At 37.5% G+C, this 20,471-nt stretch overlaps 2 protein-coding genes across 2 annotated transcripts; both read left to right on the top strand.

The window, feature by feature from the left end:
* Window positions 1–3,652: 3,652 nt before the first annotated feature.
* On the top strand, window positions 3,653–10,746 carry LOC135470140 (ras-related protein Rab-7L1-like). Its single transcript, XM_064748911.1, has 5 exons — window positions 3,653–4,225; window positions 5,009–5,080; window positions 5,725–5,906; window positions 6,725–6,846; window positions 7,141–10,746. The coding sequence occupies exons 1-5, from the start codon at window positions 4,102–4,104 to the stop codon at window positions 7,280–7,282; spliced, it is 642 nt and encodes a 213-aa protein (XP_064604981.1). The 5' UTR covers window positions 3,653–4,101; the 3' UTR covers window positions 7,283–10,746.
* A 4,026-nt stretch (window positions 10,747–14,772) lies between these two features.
* On the top strand, window positions 14,773–19,713 carry LOC135471620 (ras-related protein Rab-7L1-like). The gene is made up of 5 exons (XM_064750913.1): window positions 14,773–15,269; window positions 16,598–16,669; window positions 17,155–17,336; window positions 17,813–17,934; window positions 18,700–19,713. Exons 1-5 carry the CDS (start codon window positions 15,110–15,112, stop codon window positions 18,842–18,844), a joined length of 681 nt encoding a protein of 226 aa, XP_064606983.1. The 5' UTR covers window positions 14,773–15,109; the 3' UTR covers window positions 18,845–19,713.
* Window positions 19,714–20,471: the final 758 nt, after the last annotated feature.

Raw genomic sequence — 20,471 nt, 5'->3', positions numbered from 1 at the left:
TGTACGATCCTAGTCTATGAATACCTTACACTTATGAGGTCACAGGCTTTTGAACCCATCTGAGTTTGGCTATGGCTTTACGTCAGGATGTACCTGAGGAGGTGCAGTAATTTACTGCTGAATTAGTGAAAACTTTGATATGGTTGATCAAATATATAGATACATGAAAAGGTGTAATTAATGTGATTTGTTGCTTGTGTTCATGTAATTAGCACCTTTTAGTCATTAAGTGGCATGAACTAAAACCTTGCAACACAGTCCATATGACAGCTCAAGTTTCACATGATATGGTGCTTAAATATAAATTAGACAGATTCCAAGATACTCATTCAAACAAAAATCACCGGACATATTATTAAAAACTTTCATCATAAAATACTTTCATTATTTCATTTTGTAAATTTTTGAGTTGATGAAATGCCTTCAAACATTTAAATTTTTTAGCGATTTCTTTCTTTTTTTTTTTAAATATATTTTTTTGAAACAATGATTGCATGGTGGTCTTAGTGAAACATGGCATTTTAGTATTTTACTTAATTATATTTGGTGGAAAACATTGTTTCATGAACTATGTTTTGTATTCCAGTCGATGCATGTTCTGCTAGAGAACTGAAAACTGTATTGCCATGTTAACCTTTGAGACAGGATTGAATAGTTATGTTTCATTATGTGGTTTGCTTTTATAACTGAAGGTATTTAAGATGTTTAGTTTCGTGCAGGGATATATCGATGCTTGTCATGAGGCTTAGAGTAACCGTATGATCCCATTTGCTATAGATCACTTCTATATGTGTAAATTGCCTTCAACTGTACTCTATTCATGGCTTTAAAATAGTGCCCAAAGTGTTGTGGGAACCCCTCAATGGTTCATTTGAAGAGTTGTCCCAGGCTCAGATCTGCTCTTGTTAGTCACCTGGCAAATGGCAGTGGTTTGCTGGGAGCGCTCACATTTTCACAGCCCATAAACCTGTGGCTTCCATTCAATAGGTGAAAAATTCTTAAGTACAGCCTTTAAACACAAGGCAGAAAGACAAATAAATGTACATATGGCCTTAATAAAGTATCCAGTTGTGTATTAATGGCCTTATGAAGTACCTCTAAACTGGTTCCCTTTCATAGTATTGTATACATGACCTATATTATTGGGACTAATATTATATAAGTCCCAGACTATTACAATCATGAATGATGATTTGTACAATTTAGTTGTTTTGTTCCATTGTATTCATATAAAGAAAAACATGCACAAAAGTTTACAAATTACAACTAATGGAAGTTTCATGTATTTTTGATTATTAACTGATATAAAGTCAAAAATGAAAATCTTGAATTTGGTCAAATATGATAAACAGTTGTCTTTTTCATTGTTGATCAATAAAGGGTGACATTCGTGCAATAATGGTGTCATTGTTTTCAGTTGTTCTCTTGTGATATTAGATTATTGTCCAAGCAATACCATTGCATTACTGTCTACAATACCAGGAATATACTTCCCCAGAACTACTTATTGATTTACACCTCCATACATGAACTGTAGAACTATGTGTATGTGTAATTTTATACCTCCCCGCATGAGTGGCATAAAAAGAAGTATGTGGAATTTTATACCTCCACACACAGACAACAAAGCTACATGAATGTGTTTAATTTATCCTTTCAAACATGAACCACAGAACTACATTTGTTAATTTACACCTCCATGCGTAAACCACAGATCTACATGTATGTGTTGATTTATATCTCCATACATGAACCACAAAACTGTATTTATGTGCTAATTTATACCTCCATGCACAAACAACAGAGCTAGGTGAATGTATTAATTTATATCTTCAATCATGAACCACAAAACTACGTGTTAATTTACACCTCCATGGGTAACCCACAGTTCTACATGTGTTAATTTATACCTTCAATCATGAACCGCAGGACCACACATCTGATATGGAAGCGAAAGATCCAGGGTCAATCCTGGGGTCAAGTCACACCTAAGACCTTAAAAGAGGAAGTTGTAACTTCCTCCCTGGGTGTTCAGCATGAAGGAGATAGTGCAACGACTGGTTGACTCGTATCAGTATAATGGCTCGGGTGGGGCGGCTTACTTACCTTCAGTAATGCGTCTCAGTGAAGCAGCACTAGATAAAAGAGAGGTGGAATTCTGTCCTGCAACAAGGAGGCACATTAAATGCACTCTAAGGATTCCTTTGTCGTTGTATGACTGAAATATTATTTAGTACGACATTAAACCCGAAGCACTCACTCACTCAGGACTACATGTTAATTTATACCTCACCACAGATCTACATGTATGTATCTCCATGCATAAACTAAGAGCTACATTTACGTTCTGTTTTATGTATATGTGTAACCCATAAAGGTAACTAATAACATAACCTGTACTATTTAGGAAGAGGGGTGGAAAGAGACCTTACAACCTTGGTTAGTTTAAGGTGACATGCTTGGTATGTTTATAAATTAATTTTTAATCTGAAATTCTTATGAGCTAGTCTGTGGGATATGAAATCTTAAAGAAACTGGAAACAGGATGTTGTGTCACTTGTACCGTAGGCACGTTTGGCTAAAAGGCAAATAAGTGTTCGCATGATGCATGCTCTCATGTTATAGAAATAACATGCCCCTGATCAGTTAAAATTCATAACTTGGTTTTCTTAATATATGGATTACTTTCAACTGCGGTATCTCCGTTATGCAATGTCACAACAATAAAAATGTATGCCTTTTAAGCTTTATATGGAATACTTATCGCAATTACATGTAAACTAATATTTGGCCTAAGATTAAGATGTCTAATCTTTTAAGGCTGCTCTCCCAGATGACTTGATTACCATACACGCATGCCTGTGTGGCAATTTCACAGACATCTGAGTCACAATTAACAAAACATTTTGGAAACAAAAATTAAAAACATATTTTCGTCTTGATTAAGGAGAATGGATATATTTTGTACCTTGTAGCTTTAAGAGCATCATATCAAATATGCTCTCAGGGTGACCTTGAACAAAATGAAGACTGTGCACCCATACCGTCAACATAGGCCACCCAATGTATTCAGTGCCATTTACTATTAGTAACAAAATAGATACAGGTGTCCTAAATATGCTGAATAATCTTGACATGTTCTTGTTTGTATTAACTATTTACAATATTGTAGGCCTAGAAGAAAGATCAGTAATGTATGGATTGAATCGATGTACAAATTGTGTGACCGTGTCTCAATATCAGCTGTACACAGTAAATTTCTTAACTCGTAAAGTTTCAATGTACTTTTTTTTAAAATTCAATGGAACAGATTTTGGTCATAAGTGAAAAAAATAGATAAATACTCTTACATAAATCAAGCCGAAACATCTATTTGATTTTCGCGCAATTCCAATGTGTTCTCCACGAAGTGGTACTCTTTAACTATGGAGCGGTTCATCATGAAGCAGATCAGGCCATGTGTGTACTAAGATTTTCCTGATTTTCAGGACGGGGTCTTCTTGGGGCCATTAAAATCGTGCATACCAACGTACTATTGTGTTGTATGGCGGCCAAAAGGGATTCTTTGACATATTTGTTATTGGCCTAAGCGGTTTCAGAAATCATGTGACAGATAAACCACGTGGTTGCACTGGAAAATGTCAACATTCGGACGCAGCGATGTGCTATTGTGGTTTTATGATAACTTTGTCTCTGCTTTATTCACATCATAGTCACACTCTGGGGGGCATGCACGACAACAATCAGCACTGTTGTCACGGGACAGTCTGAATAAGAGGGGGCTGACTGACAATTGATGATGTGCACGAAGTACTAGGGCTGATCCAGGCGGTTGTGGTTGTTACGCTCCTCTGTTGAGTGCTTTATCCCACTCTACCAAGTACTACAGATATAGTCGTCCTTTTGACAGTCACACACATTCTAGCCTAAAAAGCATATAAAGCTTTGGCGCTTTGGTTTACTTTGTGTATCTGTGGATCATTTCCTCTAGAGTCGGTCACTGAGATACATATATGTAGGCGTGATGTTTGGTCAGTGATGTTTGGTCAGTGCAGTTTATGTAACTGCTTCTGATATACATAGTTATATATAGGCATTCAGATGAACATGACAGAAGTTCTGTTCAAGGTGATTGTAATTGGTGATCCCACAGTTGGGAAGACTTCATTTGTACAGCGTTATGTCAACGATTCCTTCAGACGAGACTACAAGGGCACAATTGGAGGTGTGTATACATGTACAGTATGTATTGTAAATTCTCAACAATAAAATTTAGTGTGGCACTTAGAATATTTAATAGTTGTTAGCTGGCAAGTTCAGCTAACAACCTAGTTATCAGAAGACAAATGGTGCGGGATCAAACCCGACCATGGACAGGTAATTTGTAAGAGAGGTAATTTACTTTCTCTGCTCTTGAGGTATTGGTAACCTTGCATAAGAGGTTGACAACATTAATATGGTTGTTAAGCCATTAGACTTCCACCATCAGTAACTTAATTGCCAAAGGTCAGCTGTTGGTTTAAGCTATGTAATCTGGTTTCCCCCACCCATAAAAATTAACACCATCCAACATATCATGTGAGTGCAAAATTCTTGAGTATCGTGTTTAACAACAGTGAAATAAATAAATGTATAAAGTGAATTAAATTGGTCCAGTTTATAAGCAGCAGACTGCACAGAGTAAGCCACCAAATTGGGCCAGATGTCACACCCGATAAGCCTTCTGACTGAATTACAACTAAGTGTCTATAGTTTACATCTTTACAAGTTGATATATAATTTCTTGTAGTTGTAGGCCGCAAGAGTGTCCTATATAAACTGCGAATCTTTGTTATTGCTGCAGCTTTAAGTGCAAATTAGCCTACTGAACAGCTATGAAATTAACCGTAACTATAGTATGGGAGGGATATGTGCCTGCCTCTGATAACCCCTAATTACAAATAATATAATTAATTATATATAATTAATATATAAGCAAATGTTAACACTTGCTATTTGTACATTGCAGTGGATTTCGCTCTGAAGGTTATTAAGTGGACTGATACGCAGACAATCAAGTTACAACTCTGGGATATAGCTGGTGAGTGTATGTGGTATGCAGCAAATCCATTCAAGCCTGACAATGTGAATTCACTGCAGGTTGATGATGATTTTTTTCCTGAAGATCAGGTAACATTATTGTGATTTTTTTATTAGAGCTTGTTTATGAAGATTGAATAATTTCTTAAAATATTGCCATCAAAAGTGGCATTGTAAGGCTGTAATGTGCTTCCAAACATACAGTTATACATACCAAACTTTAGATGAAATACAGTACATCTGCCTAGGCTGTGAGTTTCAAGCCAGAGTCTTCTGAAGTTTAAAATCAGAAATGTTTGCAGCCCAAGCCAAATGCTGGTCAGGCTGGTATTGGTACGCTCTGATTGCATGGGTGTGGCTTTATGTAAGGTTTGTTTGACATCATGATCCAGTGGAGCACAGAGCTTTGTGTGAATCGGTGAATGTGTAGGTATCAGAACTGGCTTCACTTGATGGAGACCTTGTGAGATGTGACCATCAAAACAACACCAAACAACATAAAACATTATGTTGTGTTAATGTGATGAGAAAATTATGTTCATTTTAGTTACTCAATTCACATCTAAAGTTTGAATGTACAATGATAAATTCAACAGTCTTTGATAATAAAAAAATTTATCCAAATAATATGTTGTTTTGTGACAGGGCAAGAGCGCTTCACGTCGATGACACGGGTGTACTATAAAGATGCCCATGCCTGTATCGTCATGTTTGACCTGACTCAGAAACCTAGTTTTCTGAACACCATACGTTGGAAGAAGGATCTCGACTCCAAGTGTTCTCTCCCAGATGGATCTCTCGTGCCATGTCTGCTACTAGCCAACAAAGTCAGTGAGCAATTCCTATTGTCTGCCTTGTTAAGCCGTGTTCACATGGTGTGATTTGTATTATGATCTTGTCAGATTCCACTGGTGTGACAGAATTACCCTGATTTGTAGGCTGTGATCATCATGCATAGAATTTGTTGAATTCTGCAATTTGTTCTAAATAAAGTTTGTCCAATTTGCATTCGATTTGTTGAATTTGATTAGTCAGAACTACATGTTAATGTAGAATGTTATAAACTAATTCTCCATGGGATCAGCACATTATGTTTTCATGTAATGTTACAGGTACTCTCAGTTTTTCTAAGACCGATCTGTTTGTTACTGGGATCAGTGTTAAAATGGAAAGAGTAAAACGGAAAACTATAGTTAACATGTGCATTATACTGGTTGATATCCACATCTCATGGTACAACATCAGGATACGGGTGCACTCTTAACGTTCGAGATATCATATTACAGCACCATTGTGACGTTTCTTTGTGATGTGAAATCAGTGCTTTATACGGCATATAGTCACTGTAGTGCCGGGAATATAATGACCATTTAAGCAGAATGTTCTTAATTATTTTCTTGGGTGGGTTAAGGTGTGAAATATTGAAAAATAAAGTTATTGTGCCAGTAATTTTTTTAAAAGCCAATTTGTTATAACACAAATATGTGTTAACCATGGCACTCCGGTGTCCTACATGTGCAATACAAAATGCTCTAATATACTAGTAACTTACTATAAGTGAAAATTCTTGAATATGACCTTCAGCGACTCCAACCTGAACAAATGAATAAATGAATAAATAAATATAAATTGGTTTGTGCTTCAGTGCGACCTGACTCACCGAGAGGTCAGCCAGAATGAGATAGAGGAGCTCTGCAAGGAACACGACTTTCTCGGCTGGACAGAAACGTCCGTTAAAAACGGACTTATGATCGAGGAGTCGATGAGGTAAATGCATTAACCATTTCTCTTGTACACCGCTTCAGCACCCCACAATCTTATCAAGCTGAAAAAAGTATTTTGTCCCAGTGCCAATTATCATGATTTTAGTTAACAAATATCGATGAAAAGATGTCCCTGCCTGTCTAAAAGTCAAAACTTCTGTGGACTACAGGGCTTGTAGACCCTCGCCTATTGGGCTGGGATAGTATCTCCTCTGCTTCAGCACCCCCAAATTCCATGACATTGTGCAGCCCTTGCATGTGACATATTATTTTGATGTGATGTCTTGATTCATTCTAGGTTTTTGTTAGAAGAAATTGTTGCCAAAAACAGTGAACTGGATGAACTGGAAGCATCATATCAGCGATCTGCTGTGAAGAATGGCGTGCGCCTGAGAGAGGGTCCGAATTCAGGGGGGATAATCAGTCGATGTGGCTGCTAACACAATAACTGACCACTGTGCATTGTCTTTTTGATAAATGAACTGATGTACGTATACTGTTTTATCAGGGCTGAGGTAATTACCCATGTTTTCAAGCAACTTGCACATTGTCCTCTTCTTAGGCAGCTCTGCTGTGACAAAGGCTGTAACAGCAGGTGTCATATGTAATGGAAAGAGTTTAGACAGTCAGACAGAATGGTATTGTATTGCATGAGTTTTTCCTCTTTAGATGTTTCCTCACCACTTCTCTACATTGCATGTGTGATGTGTTCAGAAAAGGTAAAAAAAAAAGGTGTAATTTACTTAGTCACATATACACATCAAGTAATATTTGTTGGAACTATCCATCATATGATACATGGAATAAACATGGAGAGTTACTTTCGTGTATTTCCTTGGAAGTGGACTGATATCATAAAATGATAGCATAATAATTGGCAAATTTCAATAAAGTTCATCTATTTAAATGAGAAAAATTAAAGAAAGCAATGTATAGCTGTTTTGAAGGATGCAATTTTCCAGGATTTCCCTCATTGAGAAATTCACCTACATTATGAATTGCATGGATAAGTTTTGCACCGCTGATATACAAACTGATGGTCTTTTCCTCCTGAATAGATTCTGTTGATGTGTACAAGGAAGACTATGTCATTGGACATGGTCGTGGTGTATTAGTTACATCATTACACAGTGATAGGATATATAAATATACGGTGTCAGTAATCCTCAGTATGGAGATTATTGACATCACATATTAGGGTATCCTTTCACTGAGTCATCATGTAACAAATTTATCCTGCAAAGACCCATCGATTCAGTGCAGAAGACCGATGTATAGGTGAATTGCTTCAGTGATGTGACCATTGTATGCACAACCCAGCAAAGGGAGATAACCTACTCGGCAGAAACATTTGACGTCGTCTGCAGGATTCGAGAATATATCTGTACCCCATGGTTATTACCCAATGAAAAGTGGAGTATTTTGTCTAATGTGGGATAAGATCTTCCATGATTTAAAAAATATGTACACATGTTGTCTATAAGCATATTGTTCAGGGATACTGGCTTTTGTTTCATTTGGGCCTGATAGTGTTGTTGATCTTTTACTAATTCCAGAGCTGTACTATACATACTAGAGTCATGTAAAGACTTGAAAGTTTGCATGATGCAGGACATGTGTATGTATACAGATTTTCAATGTTTTACCTTTTCTGACCTGATCTAAAATATTTTTTTGGGATAAAATATTGATTTTGGTGCTGAAACTGTGGTGCCACAGGAATATCTTCTAATTTCCAAAGGAAAATAGGGTGCCTCTGCGGCCGAGGGGTTTAGCACTCCAGCATGGCGCAGTTACCCAGGAGCCTCCTACCAATGCGGCTGCTGTGAGTTCAAGTCCAGCTCATGCTGGCTTCCTCTTTGGCCGTCTTGGGGAAGGTCTGTCAACAACCTGCGGATGGTCATAGGTTTCCCCTGAGCTCTGCTTGGTTTCCTCCAATCATAGTGCTGGCCACCGTGGTATAAGTGAAATATTCTTCAGTATGGCATAAAACTTCAATCAAATCAGGTAAATAAATCCAAACAAACATCAAAACTCCCAGAATCAATATAAATAAGCAGGTAAGGAAAAAAAATTTGGGGTCATTTACAGTACATTGCTTAACCTTTTCATGCAATCCATAATTAGAATTTCCACTGATATTCAGAGATATTGTGATATGTTTGTTTTATTGAGGAAATTACATGGCATATGGATAATGAAGATATGTCTGGGCTTAAATGAGTTTTTTTATGTTTGAGCAATGTTAAAGCAGGTGACTTTGAAATTGGTACATAATGTTGTTTACAGACATCTGATTATGAATTAAGAGAGTTTATACATGTATAGATTGACGGCGAAGCCCATTAAATATGTGATGATTTGAATTGTTGTCATGTTTAAACAATATAAGCGCTGGTTGTTGTACATGTAACATATACCTGAAGGCTTCAGGGTTTTCCTGTATTTCCCTGTGGTTTCCAGATCTTCCTATATTTTCCTATATTTGTTAAATACTTCCTATATTTCCTGTATTTCTTCAAAAAAAAAAACAATTTGTTTGCAGTGTTTTTTTACCTTGTCTGTACAAGATACATATACATATACAGGGTACCAATACAGTTTCTACCATGGCATGAAAGTTAGAGCATTCAAAGAATATTTTAAATGGTGCATATTATTATGCCTACTTAAAGGATACACGAATAACTTGGTTTATATTTCTTTAAAGATGTACGACACATATGATGTGATATAACATATAAAAGTACAACAGAGGTTCTTGGATTCCTTCTTGGTGCGTTAAAATGGCTTTAGACTACAGTTTTATGAAGGCCCAAGCGATATGTGCGGAAATTAAAAGCAAAGAACACACTAAATGAAAAACCATTAAAAACTGTCAAACAGAATGCTTGCATGTATCTTTTTTAGAATTTTTCCGACTAAAATGGTTTTTAAAACATCAGATTCTACGGTGGTCTGCAGTGAACCAAAGGGTGAATGTATTCGTAAATCCACGCATATATGCTGTTTAATGATGAAATGTGGTAGCCTATGTGTGCTAAGCGGCAAAATTCTGATGTGTGATGTCACTGGTCCCAATATTGTCCAAATATGCCACCATAGAATTCAAAGTTTCAAATGCATTTTACAATGTTGAAAAAATTCTAATAAAATAAATAGAACTGTTTTTATGGACAGCGTTTAGTGGTCTTTCATCTGACACACGTTTCATGTTAGTGTGTTCTTTTCCCTTACGTAGTCTGCTGTGGTGATGTCAATAGTGATAGCTGTCACAACATTGATGACATCATTGCCAAAAATATGCATAAATAGAGGGGTTTTATATTACATAAAATATGGATCAAATATGAAAAAAAAATTCTCTTTTTAGTTGGTCATATCTTTCTTCATTTTCCTTAAAACCATATTCGTTGTTTTATTATGCCTTTCCATGTACCCTTTAATACAATTTAACCAAAATTCAACATACAATATTCAGTGTTTCTGTTTAGGGGTAACGCAATCCCATCAGCTACGTACGACTAGCTTATGCCATACACTGAGTGTCAGCATATTAAACAATATGTTAGGGGTGGTACATACATGTATATGAAAGCAGAATTCCAAGGGTATAGCACCTACGTTTATCAGTTACTGATGAAAATTCCCAACATATCACAGACTGGGCAAACGGTCATACAAGCAACTTCAACCGCTTATTGTTAACAAGGCTGCACAAGTTTCATGGTACCTTACTGTTACACCAATTCCATTTTTGTTACCATATGTCATGTATAGTTTCACTTAGGTTAATTTATTGATATGGGTATAAAAGTTACAGAAACAGACATGAGTATAGTGTACCCATAAAAATTTTTATGGATACACAAATATGAGCTTAGAATGTGAGCTTAACAGGCAATGTATATTTAAGGAGAAGGCACGGCAAATATATACAGCCATGAGCAATGGGTTTAAAGTAGGTGTTAACCCCGGTACTTTGTTCTCAAAGTACCGGGGTTACTTTCACAAAACTTCACAAGTCGTACTTCTCTTTTTTCGGATAAGACGCGTAGCATAAGACGACACCATTTACGAGGAAAGTTACGAAAAATTAATTTACAGAAAATAGTTTTGTGAAAGTGGCCCTAAGCGTAGAGCATGTCATTTCCGGAGCATTGGCGGCCATAAGGTACCGTATATACATATGAATGCTATGGGTGACACAAGTATATATAGTGCATGTACTGAGTCCATGTAATCACATTCATGTAAACAACGACCCGAGAGGCATGTTCGGTTGCTGATGCCCTGTGAGCACCGTGAAATACAAAAGTAATGTACATAGATCTCAGATGTTACATATGTGCAAAGCATATTAACACTAAAGGGAATGTTTGGTTTTTGGTGCCATACATTTGTGCTAATTATCGTAAATTACGAAATTGCTGACGTCATGTACGTCTCTCAGTCCTACTGTTAATTTACGTTATATGTTTTTGTATGTATTGAGTTGAAGTTTTGCATTCATGTTTTTTTTCTACAGGCGAGCTCTTTCGTATCCTTGCTACCATTGCAAAATTTAAGTTCCTCATCCCAATAATGAAAATCGTGCTTGCACCACATTTGTGTTCGTTTCACCTTTAAGGTGTTGGGCTTAAGACGTTTGAACCTCGTTCATTTTTCTTTTTCTTGTTTTTTATTATTTGAATGCATATTTCTAGGAACGTTCGTTAAAACATGGAGATGGCATATTTTTCGTTATTCGCCTATTCAGTAGCTTGCTGGATCTAATGTATCGGCACGTTATTCGCTATTCGACTCTCCAATAACACTTTTACTCCAACATTCAACATATTATCACATGTCATGCTACAAGGACATTCGTAGTTCAGCGATACAATACGAGCTTATGTAATAATATTCATATATTTAAATATATGCGGTGCTGTTTATAAGATCCGGATAAGGTTCTAGCACTATATATCTTTGAGTAAACTTTTGGTTATAGACCCAAATATTGTATAACAAGCATGTTGGAACCATGTTCAAAAATACTGCTGCAGAATCGATCAATGAAAACTTGAAATAATGCGCAAACACCGTGTTCGAACCATTTAATAATGAAAACCATGATTCATGACACCATATTCGAGATAACCAACAACGCACAACTCCTCCAACCCGGAGAAGCTTTGGTTTCATTTGCAGCCGTCTTAAAGGTTACATACAGGTAAGTTGCTTGGATTTTATTTTTGAATACGTAGTATATGCTGGTCTAACGTAAAAAATAACAAGACCGCTTATCTTTCTTCCTGGAGTGTTCCCAAGATCTCGGCGGTCTGTCTGGAAGTCCAGTAGCTCGTCTTAATGACGTCAACAGGGATAGCTGTCAAAATAACTTTGTAGGGAGCGTACGTTCCCTTGCATATATGTTCATCGATGGCGTCATTTCCGACCATCGACGAAAAATATATGGAAATAGAGACGTATTAAAAAATACAAAGTATGCCCCAAAAATGAAGAAAAGAAATTCGCATTTTCATTTTGAGGTATCTTTATTCAAATTTTTTTTTTAAATTTCAGCTTTTCTTTGGGCATATCTTTCTTTAAAATGATACCCTTCGTTTTATAGTACTTTTTCATGTATCATTTAGAGCTATATATGGTCCATAAACTATGTAGTTTAACACATCCTCGCATATTAAGTGCTGTATCAACGTTCCCATAATGTACTCAGTAATTAGATTAGAGTCGGCCATTCCTTGAAACCAGTCTTCACGGTGGGCCGCTTCGGTGAGCCTATATATGGTTAGAGCCTCCTCTTCGAAGACGAGGATCAAACCGGGGTCGGGTCATACCACAGGCTTTAAAAATGGTTAGTGCAAGGATCAGGATTGGTTGACCCGGTGTCAGTATAATGTGACTGGGTGAGGCGTCATGTCTGGTGTCTTCGGCATTATACTTCAGTAGCGGCAGCAGTTTGGAGGCATGGACTCGCCGTGCCACAAGAAGACACATGCACATCTAATGATGACTCCTCGTCATATGACTGAAAAATGGTTAAGTACGACGTTGAACCCCAAGTATTCATTCATTCCACACTGTGAATGTTTTGTGTTTGAAGCATTTGTGTTAAAGTTTCATCTTCTAGAGGCCTTCGCGAGTACATTTTGTTTTTGGTTGCAGTTTTAGAATACGAGGACTATTCAGTGGATGTGATCTGGGAAGAGAAATTACCGTTACATTTTCTTGTATATATTCACCTGTCGATATTGAAATGAGTTTTGCTTGAAGCGCAGTGGATGAATTCTTGTCACGCTTTAAGCTGGCCATTGGTGCGAATGTGCCCATGAATTTAGCATACAAGTTACAAGTCAGACATGTAATGCAGTATGTTATAGCTAATGTGTCATTGTACGTGTGTATGTATAGAAGTGAGATGATCTGACGAATTTTCACCGCTCATTAACCTGCGGCCGATATCACAAAGCGCTTTCAGACTTAAGTCAAAACTTAAAATACTATCTTAAAGCTTATTTTTCGGCTTTAGAAATTAATATTGTGTCTACTTGATCAATGTTATTTTAAGACAAATGTGTCCAAATTTCAACTTCCAGTGAAAAAAGCTAAGCATTTTGAAGAGGTTTGAACTTTTTGGTCTTTAGTCAGAAATGGCTTTGTGGAATCGGTCTCTGGAATGTTCCTAGCTTTTCTTTACCTTCGTATACAGAGAGACGACGTCAGTAATATAGATATTAAACCTACAATGTACATCTTTGACAGGTGCGTGAAACAACATCCTTTTTTTAAAAAAATAAAGTGTGGGGCATGTTCCGCTACTGTCTCTCTAAATCATGTCTAATAATGAAACAAATAGTATACCAGGATATCGTGGATTTGTCTTCAAATCCAGTTTAGGATAATAAAAAAAATGGCAGTGAAAATCATTCCAAGAAGATTTTCCATGATACACTTCAATTTTGTGCTGTCCAGACGGGATGTCATATATGCTATTGACTTCAAACTGAATGATTTTCTGCGTATTCCTAACATGTAATGCTGCGGGAAGATTACCGAAGAATGTGCATGATAACCTCCTTAACCGGTTTACATATTCCATTCCAAACATGTCGTGTCGTATCGAATAAACAGAAATTAGAAATGGGCATACTCGTATAGAAAACCTCAGGGCTTGTATATATACACATCTCCATTGGATGTATCTCGAAGTTACCTACTAATTGTATTTCGGTGCTATTCAGGCACTTTGAGATTCCGTGTAAGGCATAATAGATTACAGGCATGTAAAGACTAACAAGAACAAAAAACTTGTTTAATGCGATAAATGGATTTGTCCCGTTTGCCAAGAGGACAGTAAGTAATATAAATTCGTTTTAAAGGACTCGCTCGGGTAAGGCATGCGGGTTAATATATGAATTTCAATGCCTTGTTATGATGGTCGTATCGTGTTACCATATTACTTTCTACTCGGTGCTTAGGTTGATTTATATGAGAGTTAAATAAATAGTATCAATTATACTGTATAATGTGGTAAGTGTGGATTTATTATTTTCAAACCTGAAATTATTTTATATAGTATATATAGTCTATGTTAGTCGAAACCTATATATCAATTAATTCAGATTTAAATAAAAATTATTTTTCAAATTGAAATCAATTCAGTTGTGTACTTCCTTTTTTACTTTGGAGAGAGGAGATTGTTTATATATATATATATATATGAGTAAATAGGACAGCTGTTCCAAATACACGGAGGAGATACAACTCACAATATTACAGAATGTTAGCCTGAATTCCTGCATATATCGTTAGGTGTCAGTCGGAGATAAAATGTCGGTCACGTGACGTAGAAACGTGATTAGGTGGTCAGGCATGCATGTGACTCTGAATTTGATATATGCTAAACTGTCTTTTGATCAGATGGTACTGCACCAAGTCGTCGAACCTTTCGTCTCGGTAGCATATTTTATCAGTAAAGGTCTATATACTTCAGACTGACGCTGATGTTGTTACGCATTTGGCTTCCATATGCTTGTTGGCCTTTGTCACCTTGTAGAGAGCCTGAACCACATGTTTAACATGTACATACAGTAAAGTTTAGGCTAGCTGCACCAGACACAATTCCAGGAAGTTCACTCAGCCGAGTTTGCAACTCGGTAAAGTGCGGCCGTCCTGCAACTGGATGCTTCTTGTTTGTTCTGATTAGCGGGTTTTGATATAAATGCGTTTTTGGAGAAACTGTGATTCCGTCTTGCGAACCTATGAATGTGGTTAACGGTGCTATCGCAAGTTCACCACCAGAGGGACGGGAACTGGCATTTAAGATAATCCTTATAGGCGAGCCTTCAGTTGGGAAAACCGCCTTCGTCCACCGATATGTCAATGATTCGTTCCCACGTCACTACAAAGTCACAGTGGGAGGTACGTGTATGTATGTACACTCGAAAAATCAGTCTTTTACTTTTAAGAGAACGTCTGTTGTTTGAGAAATGCTAAAATGTATTCTGCTATTGTAACAGATAATTCTGTTAAATATAACACGTATATTGCATTAACTGAACATAAAGATTCTTTTTAACTAACAGGACATCATGCTGTATATAACACAGCATCATGTTATGACGGCAGAATGCATTCTATCACCACTCAGACATTTCTGTTAAAATTAACACATTAATTTTTTTTAGTGTAAATGTCAAAACGTTAAAACTGTCTAAAGTGCCTCAACTGTCCATTTTGTGATATCATCATATACATGACATTTCTGGAAAATCTTCAGCTAATGTGAAAACAGGTAAAAGTTAACCAAGTTTGAAATTACCATATCGCTTTGTTAATAGACGTTTTCACTGAGGAAAATGTTAAGAATATAGGTATCTACAGAGCACTCTTCAAACAATCGTATACGCCATGAAGGCAACCAACATATATCTGTGGCGTTTTACGTAAGGTCATATACACGCTATAGCGGCAACAAACACACATCAGTGGCGTTGTACATGAGGTCATGTACACGCTATAGCGGCAACAAACACATCTGCGGCGTTGTACGTGAGGTCGTATACACGCTATTTTTTTATAGTGGCAACTAACACACATCTATGGCGTTGTACGTGAGGTCGTATACACGCTATAGCTGTAACAAACACACATCTGTGTTTTGTACGTGAGGTCACAAACACGCTAAAACGACAACTAACGTATATCTATGACTTTGTTCCTGTCGTATGCACGATAAAACAACATCAACAGACATCTGTGACATTGCACATGGAGTCATATAAACTCTATATAGTGGCAACGAACACACATCTGTGACATTTTACCTGAGGTCTTATGCACGCCATAACAGCAACAAACGCCTGTGGTGTTGTACGCGAGGTCATATTCATGTCATAGTGGCGATGAACATACCCGAGATTGTACCCCAGATCATACGCTACACGGCAACAAATATACATGCATACAAGTTCATACGCCACCACGGCAACAAACAGAGATCTGTGACATTGTCTACATGAGGTCATATTTTTTATAATTAATTTATGATTTATTTTCATTAATTTCTCATAACAGTATATGAAATGTGAATGGAACAGCTGCGTACTCACCATGCTTGGTATCTGAGGCATACAGGCAATATGTAGATATATGAGCGACAAGTAACGAAAATAATATAAGTTTACCATAACTACGGGCCTACAAGAACCCCATGATGATTTATGTATCGGTCTTTCATCTCTGAACAGTTGATTACGCTTTACGAGTGGTAAGACGGCCTGGCCACCAGAGGATAAAGCTCCAGTTATGGGACATAGCCGGTGAGGACGCACATGTACAAACGTTTCACGTTACTGTGTACAAATATCTTAAACATTCCACTATTGTTAAACAAATATGTTTTTATCTGTTATCAGTAATTTAATGCACACATGGAGAACTCGGAAGCCTATCTCCAGTGATAAATTTACATGAAATAAGCTGTTGTTATCTAGACTTTACATATCAAAGTTGAATACTGGGCTATAACAAAATGCAAATTTTTATTTTTATTTCTTCGCATATTGACTACTGAGCCCAACGTTTGTCATTTTATGGGTTATAAACCTATGGTGTATACGTGTACTTTGGTTCGGATAATAACATATCATTTTACCCTAAGCAACATGTAGTGTCAATACTGCCTCACTAAAACGTGACACCATGCCATGACGCTTATATATATATATATATATATATATATATATATATATATATATATATATATATATATATATATAATGAAGGTATGTACGTTTGTTGCAAGGACAGGAGAGGTTCACTCCGCTCACCCGCGTGTACTACAAGGGCACCCACGGGTGTATCATCATGTTCGACTTAACCAAGAGAAGCACGTATCTGCGGTGCATCCAGTGGAAGAACGATTTGGATGCTAAATGTTCCCTGCCCGACGGTTCACCGATCCCGTGCCTATTGATAGGCAACAAGGTGGGTATGCCCTGGCACTGGATATCTTCGTCTCTGTGATCCAAGAACTAGGTTCAGACATGCCACATCATTGGCCAGGGTCCGAACAGCTGGGAGGGGAACATATTTTATTTGCTAACAAGCCAGTGAGGGGTCAACTTTTCTTTCATTGACAACCGTCGTAAGATACGGTAAAATAGGCCCACTTATGGTCAAAATGGTAGGTTAAACCAAAGTGATGAAGAGCGCTGTATCGATACTCAGGTTAAACCTGTACTGACGTACATATACAGTATAGTCACCTGTAGCTTTGGTTGATGGTTCATATAATTTGTGTAATGCACGCACAAGTGATTATTTCTAGACAAACGCTAGATAGCATTCAGATTATTAAATACATAGGTTTATGTCACGGAATGAATGTACATGCATGTACGTTGCTTTAGGGAATTCGTTGAATCTTAAGCCCTCTTTTAATGTTCTTCTGACGTTTGCAGTGTGATCTTTCGGACAAACAAGTTACAGATTTGGAACTGGAGACGATGTGCCAGGAAAACAGCTTCATTGGCTGGACAGAGACGTCGGTAAAGGAATCGGTCATGGTCGAGGAATCAATGGAGTAAGTATAAATTTGAAGAAATTCAAACACAGGTAAAGTGGGTACGTAAATAATTCTGACACAGCGTATGTTGTTTATGTTTTTAATTTCCATGATATTGACACAATGCATGCAAAGACAACTGTTTAAGGAGAAACAAAGTATTGCAAATTCTGCAGGGTGGGGGCCTCCGTGGCTCAGTCGGTTAGCGCCCTAGCGCAGCGTAATGACCCTGCAGCCTCTCACCAATGCGCTCGCTGTGAGTTCAAGTCCAGCTCATGCTGACTTCCTCTCCGGGCGTAAGTGGGAAGGTCTGCCAGCAACCTGCGGATGGTCGTGGGTATCCCCCGGGCTGTGCCCGGTTTCCACCCACCATAATGCTGGCCGCCGTCGTGTAAGTGGAATATTCTTGAGTACGGCGTAAAACACCAATCAAATAAATAAATAAATAAATCAATTCTGCATGTCAGACAGTGCATGCAATGATGGCATCCAGTATAACCAACAGAGATCCATTCGGTACATTTCAGACCTTTAAATTTGTTTCTATTTTTATACTATCACTTACATGATGATTAAAATTCATGTAAGTTGAAAAGTTCGGTGAACGCAAATGTTAAACTTTTTTTTATAACTTCGCTTACTGTATATTGTAAGTGCCACATATACACACGTATAAATACGTGGTTGTCCGCTATAAAACATGCAGAAGGATGCGATGGGGAAAATGTGCAATATATATTCAACTTTTGTATTTTCAACGTTGCTTTTCTTGGGTTAAAACAGGTTCTTGACGGACGCGATGTTGGCGAAGGATCGCATCTTTAACGCGTCCTCTGAGGCCAATCCATTGGAAGATCTCGACTCGAGTATCGTGAATCTACCTCGTGGAAGTCGGCAAATCACACGGAAAAGCAGTTGCTCTTGCTGACGGTATACCTTGCGAGAGACGAATTAAGTTTTCTCCAAAACCTAACTGCATGTGTAACTGCTATATGGAGACAGTAATTTCCAGTCACACACACACATGCGTTACTGTAACAAACAGTGTGGATACATATAAAGTTGAACATCGCATCAGCAAATGATAACCACTTATGGACTTCACTCATGCAGCGCGCGCCAGATATGGAGGTTGTATAGCAGGCTGCTTAAAGTGCCCTCTCTCTACATCCTAGTAAGTGATATGCTAGAAATCACTCCGAGTCACGTCGACTATTTTAGTCACATGTTCGCAGGGGAGCCGATAAAGTATGATTTGACGTAATGGTTATAGCAATTATACATGTAATTAACTTGTTGACGACCTCGGAATTTTGTTGTTTGTCCCGGAAACCGAGTTTCTAACATCTATAGGCCTATAGTTGCTGGTGATTGAAGTTTGCACTTGTAATCCATGCTGGACCAAACAGAGATCTGCAGGAACTAAAATTACCCTATAAGCAATTACAGATCATCAAGCTGATAGTTGGTGTTCAATGGAGGGGGGCAGGCATTGCTTGTCATTCCTGCATGGTTACCCGTTTTTGTACTGGGTACTATTTAACTTGTAGTCCCTGTAGTCAAAGGGACACAGAACAGTCGCCGAATGGCTCGTGTCAGAGATTGGCAAAGTTCATTCTATGCCTAGGCTAAGCTGAATTTTAGGTATGGTGACTCTGTATTCTGTTAAAGTGACTTCATTGTCAAATGTTTTGTTGTTCAGGTTCCCTTACACACGCATGTCTAGGCATTATTTAAAATAAATTATAAAAGACTGCAGCATACAGAATAAATCATACAAATGTTTAAATACCAGTAATTCAACCTACTGTAAATCTTTAACCTTTTCAACCACTAAAGCAAGTTTTTCAGTGGAAATTATACATACATTTATTACGAAAATGAAGCTAACATTGATTTGTTTGACATTAAAGATGCAAGCTTCATAAACTATGCAAATTATTTATCTAAACCCAAGGTTTTTTCAAATGTTACAAACTATTGTTTGAGGCAGTTGAAAAATTAGGGTACATTGACCCTGCACGTTTGACCAGTGGGCATTGTTGTGAATTTCTCACTTTTAATACGATCCGTCCTGATTAATTTGTCGAATCTTTGACCCACCCGTTGGACACATAAACGGATGAATATTTTGTCAGTAAAGTTATTCACAGATTGAATTTTGGATGAGTACAAATTTTCTTATCCGCTGAGAACATTCCAGAATTAAAGTAACTGCTGTTGTCTGAATTAACTGGTACTGTTAAAGGTCTAAAAGATAGGCCAGGTATATTCTTGGTACAGATGTACAAGTTAAACATATATATGAACCAATATAATTTGCGCGATGACAAAATAACCCTACAGACCTGTAATGAAATTTCGAAAAACTGTACTATCCAAAGTGTTAGGATAAAGGGATGGGTTAACTCTATGACTTTCAGGGTGTGGGTTGGACTTGGCGTAGGGGTGGGGGCGTGGGGGTGGAGGAGGTGAAATCCCAGACCATGCTTGTTATCAGATCACTAGCGTTCGCGTGTCAGTTTTGTCAGTTTGAAGAGTAAGTGCTTGGGGTT

This window comes from Liolophura sinensis, chromosome 7, assembly GCF_032854445.1.
Source record: "Liolophura sinensis isolate JHLJ2023 chromosome 7, CUHK_Ljap_v2, whole genome shotgun sequence".
Classification (NCBI taxonomy): Eukaryota; Metazoa; Mollusca; class Polyplacophora; order Chitonida; family Chitonidae; genus Liolophura; species Liolophura sinensis.
This window is presented reverse-complemented; position numbering and strand designations above follow the sequence as displayed.